The sequence below is a fragment of the Anneissia japonica genome, unplaced genomic scaffold (assembly GCF_011630105.1).
Source record: "Anneissia japonica isolate Jap-2015-1 unplaced genomic scaffold, ASM1163010v1 scaffold51068_len10791_cov133, whole genome shotgun sequence".
Lineage (NCBI taxonomy): Eukaryota > Metazoa > Echinodermata > Crinoidea > Comatulida > Comatulidae > Anneissia > Anneissia japonica.
In genome coordinates, this window is record NW_022713379.1 from 1,223 (window position 1) to 10,772 (window position 9,550).

Consider the following 9,550-nt stretch of genomic DNA (forward strand, 5'->3'; position numbering starts at 1 on the left):
GCTTAAGAAAACCTATGGAATAGAGGGCACAAATAGAATTAGGAAAAAAGGGGAAATCCTGCACATCTGTTTAGTATGCCTAATCAAGACCACAAACTAGAATCACTAATAGATACTATATATAACTTCATATCAAAAATCTGTAACTACTAAAATTAACAACTTAGTGTGATTGAGATTTGGCTACTGTATTAGTATTTCATTACTAAAGAAATTATTTGGTATGTTAATATTTTATATAATTTATTGCAGCAAAATTTTACTAAATAATCCATCCAACAGAGCTGACCTTTTCAAAGTTTTAAGGTCAGACTCCGTAGGATAAAAATTTTTCCAATGTGTTGTAGAACTTTAATAATTAAATATTTTTATATTACAATTGCCACATTTAACATTATTTACTACAGCAACTCTTCGTGGATGATATGAAATGATGGATAATCCACAGGGATCATAAATTCCATTTTCTTCATCAATTCTTTTAATGAAATTTCCATCACTACTGAACAGCTGTAGTTTGTTACAACTTGATACAATGATGTTGTCATCCTCATCAACTACTATTCCACGTGCATATAACAGTTCACAATCCTTAGTACCCTCTTTAACAAGGACTTTCATGAACCTTCCCCCATTATCAAATAATTTTAATCCCAAGGCATCTAATATAAGAATATACCCTTGTTTTGCAAGGGTCATATCACAGACTTCATACATATTTCCTTCTTTTTCTGAATCTATCTTTCTGATCAGATTTCCACTATCAATGTCAAACATAGAGACAGAACCATACTCTGGAAACCATTCTGCTGCATACATAACATTTGATGCTTCATCTACATATGTACCTTGTGGATATTTCAGTACTCCCTCACCAATTGATTTAATCACCTGACCATTCATATTGCATATTCTGATACACAAATTATAGTCACTGAATGCTATGTTACCATTCTTCATTTTAAACATTCCGTAAACTTGGACACCTTTTGGTAGTGTAATCTTACCAATATATTCTCCTGATTGCTTGTACTTGTGTATTTCATTTGTCAAACATGAAACCAACAAGGAATCATCTTCACACTTAGCTAAATCATAAATATTTTTGTCTATTTGAATGGTATTTACTAATCCTATCTCCTGTACTTTGATCAGCATTGGTGACTGCTTGATTGGTTCACCACCAGCACTCACATCAAGCTTACAAACACCTGGAAATGTGACATTTTGTGTCACAAAATAGTCTCCATTGTCATTTTCTTCAACTTGTATGATGTTGGTTTCTCCTGTAGGGTGTGTCCATGTTGCCTTCAGTTGATCTGCATGCATTTCACATTCGTCCATTTTTATTATTTTGATAAAAATGTTCTGACCTTCGTTCACAAATTCCTCTCCCATTAATGATAAACAGTTTGCTTCCATATGTAGTATCTCCCCAATGTCACATTGTTGTAATGAAGCACTTTGATGCTCATTTTTAAGGAATTTAATGTATCCATTTTCATTTGGCTCTGTTTTTGGCACTTCATTCATTTTGTCTTTCAGTGCTGTAATTACTGTTTCACTTGATTGCATTGCTGTAGCTTCATCACTCTTCAATAATTGATTAAGAAAAGACAGTTTTGTATTTATATCAGATATTGTTGTTTGTAGTTCATCCATTTGTACATCTAACACCCTCTTTTTCTTTTCGTAGATTGTCTCTACCTCATTTTTCATTTGGTCTCCTTTTTTCTTCATTATCTTGCACATTTCTTGCACATGACTGTCAATATCTCTCAAACTTGTATATTTACTTTGTTCTAATTTTGTAGCATTCTGTTCAACTGCTTTGAGGCCATCTTGTAACTTGTCTTTGCAGTCATTGGCAGCTTTTTCCAATGCTGCTGAAGTTTCTTTAAATGCTTGGAATGCTTTAGAAATGCTGATTGGTTTGTGATTTCCTTCCACTGCACTGTGGTCAGTAATTGCACAGTCTGTGCATATTGGAACATTGCATATGCAGCAGAAAAATTTTAAAGGCTCATTGTGAACAGAACATATTGGAGGATGCAACGCTGCAATCTGTAAAGGGCTCATCAATTGTACTTCCTCCACTGAATGTAGCTTGTGACTTGCTGACATTGGCATTATTTTGTGATCTTCACTATGGGTACAACACAAGTAATGTCTGCATTCCTGGCAGTAGTATTTTGCCTGTCCTTTTCCACAAACACATTTCATCTGATCTGTTTTTGAAAATTTTTCAATAGTTTCTATTAAGTTATTTAAAATGGTATTTGGTGGAAATTTCTGAAGCCCGCCCTCTGGAATAGGATATGATTTTGAGCAGGTTGGGCAGGTCAGCTGACCCTTCTCCTTCCTTACCCAGTCTTCCAGACATGCCAAACAGAATGTATGAAGGCAGTTAAGGGATTTAGGATTTTGAAGTCTCTTCAAGCACATGGTGCACTCTAGGACCATCTCATCAACATTTTCCAGAAATTGATCCAGTTCACTGGTACCAGTAGCCATCTTGAAATAATCCTGAAAATTATAAATCATTATATATATTTTTATAACTTTTATAAATGGTTGTCATGCTATAGAGTAATGATTAGTTGAAACAGTGGTTCAGTAACATTTATTATGGACATGTTAATATGACTGATATAATTTTTTTTTTTCATTTTTCACTAGCACTATTGGCCCTCAACCACCTCCCTTACTCAGCATATCTTAAATTTATGTTTTTGGTTTTTTTTTCGTTTTTGTATGAAAATGGCTTCTTTTTTTCTCATTTCTGATTCACTTTCTTTTTTCAAATATTCTGGCGTCAAAGTTGCGGACATGATTGTAATAGATCACATATTTGTTATTACCACTTGTGAATTCAAGGAGGTGGGGGTGGGGGGGCCAGACCCGGATGAGGCCAGTAGGGATTCACATGACATAGTATCCTCTATAAATAAGAAATTTCTAAATTTCAATTTTTAGCGCACACTCAGATTGTGCCGCACAAGCTTTCGTTTAGGCCTGCATGGCGAAATTACAATTAACAGCATCCTTTAGTGGTCAAGATCGAACATTTTTAGCTATATCTATGTAGAAAAAAATGTGATTACCAGGTGTACCAAGTTTGTTTGTTTTATTGGTTTTTTCACACACAACATAAAAAGTACAATGAAGTCAAACTTAACTAACGTTACAAAAGTAGAAAGAAAACAAAAACAAAACATATATACTGTAAATTAGATATCAAATAAATAGAGTGTGGATGGAGACCAAAATAAGTTTATACAAACTTTAGGTTATGGTCACCAGTTAAAATTGAATAAATAAAATTGGATTTAATGATGAACTAATGATTATATTACTGTATATGAATAATTACAGGCAGTCTGGTTTAACATGAAATTTAATTTTAGAGACACACTGCACCATAAAATATGAATAATCACAGGCAGTCTGGTTTAACATGAAATTTAATTTTAAAGACACACTGCAACATAAAATATTTTTGACAGAGTATAATTTTGATAAGTCTCTTTATTTATGTGGGAGGAGTGTGTTACCAAAATTATAATTACTGACAGGCAAAAAGTATTATAAATATTAAGAAAGATACATACATATACATATATACACATGCATACATATGCACACACATACATATACATACATACATACATACACACACACACACACGCACACACAAAAAGCATTAAATGTGTTAAGAAAGCTCATATCTAGACTTGGAGGTGCATTTTTAAATTACAAAAACATGCTCTCAGGATCTGTGCAGGGCCATCACGTTCAGTGATGCATATTAACATGAACAGAAGGCTTACCTGCCTTATGCCGAGACCAGAGACTTTTTCAAATTAGATTTAAAGGAATAAATATTAGGTAAAGACTTAAAGGAAATATCTAAGTAATTCCAAAGTTGAGGCCCATTGTAAAAAATAGATTTTTTTCTAAGAGAAGATATATAATTTCCATCACTTTGGAAGTAGACATCCACAGTGCGAAAAAGACAAGACAAGACAACAAACATGGCTGCGCCCATCAGTTTAAAACTGCGGCATGTTCACTTACCTGTGTGCAATATTTCACGAGATAAAATTTTAAAGATAGACTAAATAAAACAAATATTTCACGCTATTTCATAGGTAGGATAGCATAGATAAATTTATTACTGGAAATATAAAATATAATAGTGGCGAGATAGTGCATGCGTATTGTTAATATTAGCCAGCGAGCCGTCTGGCCGTCTTTTGGACTGCCTACAATTATTTAGGACGGCAACTTTTACCGTGATGGCTTAGACGACTTGGCCTAATCAGCTCGGCCTAGCCTAATAGAGCCTGGTCTACCTTTAGCAAATTCTTTATATTCTTCAAATCTACCGAATGTTACATTAAACTAAAAGCTAAATCATATTTACATTTGATAAAAACAACATTTATTGATTCAATGTACGTTTTCGTACCAATAATCGGTGGGGATTCCTAACAATGGGCCTGGCCCGCCCATCGGCTCAGTGCCACGCCCACTGGCTTCCATTTTTGACGGCCTATTTTGTTTTTCTGGTGAATCTCCTACATGGCATCAATGATGACTTTTGTGTTGTTCCAACAACAAACCCAGTATTATCCAGTAAATGTCCAGCAAACACAAACTTAAAACACAAAGCATGGAATATTCACATGCTGGTACAGTGACGTGATGTTTCCAACTGGTCCAACTAGATGTCAAAGTGTTTCTCAGCATAAACATAGCACATGCTACTAGTCAAACTCATTAACAATATTCACTATTGAGTATCACTACATGCTCTCTAGTATAGTTGTTGAATAAACAATTACAAATATTAACTCGTGAGCTCTGTATAGGCCCATTGTTTGTAATCAATTGTACAAAATGCCAGTTCAAAAATTACGTTTCTGTTTATGAATGGACAATATAGTCAGGAAGCATTTGTATTTTACTTCAATTATTTAGCCAAGTCTGATTTTTCACTTTTATTTGTTCAATGACACCACAAGGAACAATTTTCAGCTTATTGTCCAATTTGTAGATGTGTTTTTCACTCGTTGGGGGCGCTTTAACAAAAATGGCGGTTTGTGATATTGGTGCCTATATCTCGGCAACCACTGATGGTAGAAGCTTCTAAATGGTCTCAAAATGTTCACAATGTATGTATTACTATTTGCGCTAATAGAAAATTTTGCTGAAAAATGGCCGGAAATGCCATTTCTGGCAATTTGACCTTTGACCTTGTATACTCATATCTCTGTAAATACTAGTCGTACAGACTTGAAATTAATTTCAAATTGTTAGCAATATGTATATTTATATTTACTTTAATGAACATGTTTGTTCAGAAATGCCAGGAAACGTCATATTTGACCTTTGATACAAAATGCGTTCCGGTTAGGGTATATCCTTTACTGACTTTACTTAGATAAGGTATTTTGGTCATAAAAGTGTTATAACATTTATATTAATGATTTCTTCGGTAGGAAATATTGTTTAAAAGTTATAAAAAGTAGTATGACCAACAATCTTATGATCAGGTTGCCATTTACCAATCTCAATAAAGTTCTTCAATATCATCTACCAGGGCCGGCGGAACGTTTTTGAAAGTGGGGGGGGGGGCCTACTTATAAGATGAATGGGAATATAAAATCATGCAAAATCTGGAATCAAATCTAGGGGGTCCGGGGTCCTCCCCCGGGAAAATTACTATATGGCGGGAAATGACTTTTCTCGGCTTTTGAGCTAGGTGTCGAATGACTTTGTTCTTCAAAAATCAAGGTTTTCCCCCTCTTGAAAACGGTCAGGTAAATTTTTTCATTCTTATAAATAGGCCTGATATGTGTGTAAACATACATAAAAAAAATGAGTAGTTGCGTAGGCCTACGTATTCTTTTTTCAATGAATCGATAAGCCCCAAGAAAAAAGGGGGGGGGAGTCTCCCCCGTGAAAATTTTGATTCCTAGATGGCGGGAAATGAGCTTTTCCAACTTCTAAGATGTCTTAATTACTTTTAAGTTCTTCAAAATTCAAGGTTTTCCCCTCTTAAAAACGGTCAGGTAATTTTTCCCATTGCTTTTACAGTAAATAGGCCTTATGAGTGTATACATACATAAAAATATATTTTAAAAAATAGTAGTTGCATACGATTTTTTCCCCATGAATCTATAAATCCCAAAAGGTCTGGGGGTCTCCCCCGGGAAAATTTTGATTCCTAGAAGGCGGAAATTAGTTTCTTCGGACTTTTGAAGTGTCTTTTAATTACTTTTAAGTTCTTAAAAATTCAAGGTTTTCCCCTCTTGAAAATTATTATAATGAATCAATAAACCCAAAGAGAAAAGGGAGGTTCAGGTTCTCCCCGGGAAAATGTTAATTTTTAAATGGTGGGAAATTATCTTCACCGACTTCTGAAGTATCTTTTAGCGACTTTAATTTAAGTTCTTCAAAATTCAAGGTTTTTCCCTCTCGAAAACGGGCAAGTAAATTTTCCCCATTGTTATTACAGTAGATAGGCATATGCCTTATGTGTGTGTACATAGGCCTACATAAAACAAAATTGAGTAGTTGCATACGATTTTTTCCATGAGTCGATAAATCCCTAAAAAAGGGGGGTCAGGGGGTTCTCCCCCGGGAAAATTTTGATTCCTAGAAGCCGGGAAATGAGCTTCCCGACTTCTAAGTTGTCTTTTAATTACTTTTTAAAAAAATTTAGTAGTTGCATATGATTTTTTTTGTCATGAATCGATAAATCCTAAAAAGAAATTTAATTTTCTTAAGTGTAAAAAAAAAAAAAAAAAAAAAAAAAAAAAAATCAGCTCACGGATCCAGAAAAGGTAGGTCTAGAATTCTTTTTCCCTCTTTTTTTGGCCCAAGGGAGGGGTCAGGACCGATGACGCCCCTCCCCCAGATCCGCCAATGTGAATTGCGAGAAAATGTAACTCGGTCGGGGACTGGATAAACATTCTCTTTCCCATCCTTCTTCATCTTCCCTCTTTCTTTTCTTGCATTTCTTTCCGATCATACCCCCCCCCCCCCCCCCCCCCCGGTTCCGCCGGCCATGTCTACTAGTTCTGTTGTAAAGTCCTTTGTACAGTATTTTCACATCTATCACCACATTCACATGCATCAGTACAGAGAAATTTGTTCTTCTTACACCCACAAAGATTGGTTGAAAATGAACCATTGCAAGTACATTTATGCATTTCTAGAAGAGCATCTGGTGCTGGTGGATTTTTGCAGAACACGGGCTTTAAATTACCATCTTCTAGTTTCCATGAGTATCCTGTTGCTGATGGAATAGACGGATTTGGTTTACATGACGACTTCCATACCAGGGCCATATAGTATGCCCTTTCCACGTGTGGTCTAAGAGTTCCCATGGTTGGAGGTAATTGCTGTCCTTCTTTACCTTTCTGTGCAAATAACACCCATCTCAGGTCTTTCACATTATCTGCCTTGATCTTTGCGGTGCTGTAAAGAAGGCACACATACCTTTCAATTTGCCTGAATATCCAATCTGGTATTTCACAGCTCAGTCCATATACAGCAAAGGCATCTAGTATTTCGTCGTCACATCGCATAAGCGCTTTGAAATGTGCTACTACTCCTTTTCCAGCAAATGTCCCGGTGTTATCTGTACCTTTGAACGCGTACCATCCAATCAATGCTGCTGATATTTGTTTTCCAAGTTTGTAATAGCATTCCCAGATAGATATCCTTTCACCTCGTTTCCTACAAAAGGATAGGATAGCTTCCAGTCAAAAGAATAAATACATCTGTATCCACGGAAAATATGTCAACAATGGCGTTCTGGTTTTTCTTCATACAATAAAGGTATTTAGCAAAACCATTTGGTCACCTTCCTCTAAAGTATAATGTCCTGATTTCATCTCTGGCATCGTGGTAATTTCTGAAAAATCGCAATTAGCCTTTATGGTAGTGTGATACATTACTAGAACTCTCTTGGTGTTGTCCTTGAAACGATTAAGTAACTTCTCTGATAGATATTTTGTCAGTTCAGCTTTGGTCTCTATGTGTGATAAAAATGTCTTAATGTTTTTGATCTCTATGTTGTCATTTACGTGGTATTGGATGGTAGTCGTTTTCTTTGTTCTCTTATTTCGTGTAATTTCTTTTAGAGAGCCTGGTAGGTACTGGTCAAAAACAACACGAATTTCATCATATGGTTTACTTATACCAACGATCATGTTAACACACTCAGATTATCAGATACCTTCTTTACCATATTGACGATACACATCCCATCAATAATTAAGATTGATATTTTTGTGGTATTGTCGTTTTGTGCAGGTTTGGTAACATTATCCGGTAGAGCAAGGTTCATGATTGACTGCAGTACCTTTGATTTCCCAGAAAGCATTATCATTCCACCGTCAGGATGAAAATTTGACGGTGGCATGCAGTTGAACTCGTATGTTCCTATGACATCTTTAAGCGCAAATTCTGGTCTGCTCTTTGCCACAACCAACAATCTAGATAGCAGCTTCCTCTCTTGTTTTATGGAAACTAATTGACCTTTAATTTTAGTTTTTGCCACTGCTCCGACATCCTTGAAGTAGGAGAAGTTGTTTTTCTTTTGAGGGTCCCAAAAGTGTACGGTTTGTTCAACCATTCGTGTTGACACAAATTTATCAAATGCATCTTTTCCTAATTTGTCGCGAGTTGCAATTGTTTGACCCACTTCATTTGAGGTTACAACAAACGTCAGTAGATTGAACATGTCCGTTTGTTGAAATGGATTACCTTCCTTGGCAAGGACATCAACAAGCTTGGCAGCATTTTCCATCATCTTTAAACTTTTGTTTCCTTTCAACTCATGATTAAGTGAAGATGGTTGCCTGCATTTAATACCAGAATACTCTTTGAACTCACTGACGGCTCTGCTTAATGAAGGAGCTATGATGAAATATTTCTCAAGAGCATGTTTATTGCCTGTTATACCAACAAAACCACCTTTTACTTTCATTTTTTTATGCTCTTGTTCAATTGCATGGTCAGGGTCTATCGATGTAAATGGCACAGCATGTTCATATTGGTAATTAAATGGCTATCTAAGCTATATTTATATCACCATAGATACATTATTGAACAAAGTCCATTTATACTAGTAATTATCATTATTATTTGCCAATAAAAGTGGTATACGAAGTACAAACACTTACCATGAGAAAATGTCCTGTATTCTAGTCTGCATATACTTTCAGCCAATCACAAACCTTTATTTTGTATGTGGACAATGAGTGGCCTTAATTTATATCAAAACTTAGTATTACCATTGGATCTGATATAAAACAATATAACCGTTGGACCTCCGATAAATCGTATAGAAATGTAGTATTTATTTAAAATTGAAACAGTATCTATCTGTTATAGAATATACAAACGCAAACTCATTATTTTCAAAGGTCAAATATGACATTTTCTGGCATTTATGAACAAACATGTTTATTAAAGTAAATATAAATATACATATTGCGAACAATTTGAAATTAATTTCAAGTCTGTACGACTA

General features: G+C 35.2%; 1 protein-coding gene across 1 annotated transcript; it reads right to left on the reverse strand.

Moving 5' to 3' along the window:
• Nucleotides 1-402: 402 nt before the first annotated feature.
• Nucleotides 403-2,525, reverse strand: LOC117108425 (tripartite motif-containing protein 45-like; the record flags this gene model as incomplete). Its single annotated transcript, XM_033250437.1, has 1 exon — nt 403-2,525. A coding segment is annotated over exon 1 (2,112 nt), but the record flags the coding sequence as incomplete, so codon positions are not given.
• Between the last annotated feature and the right edge of the window lie 7,025 nt (nt 2,526-9,550).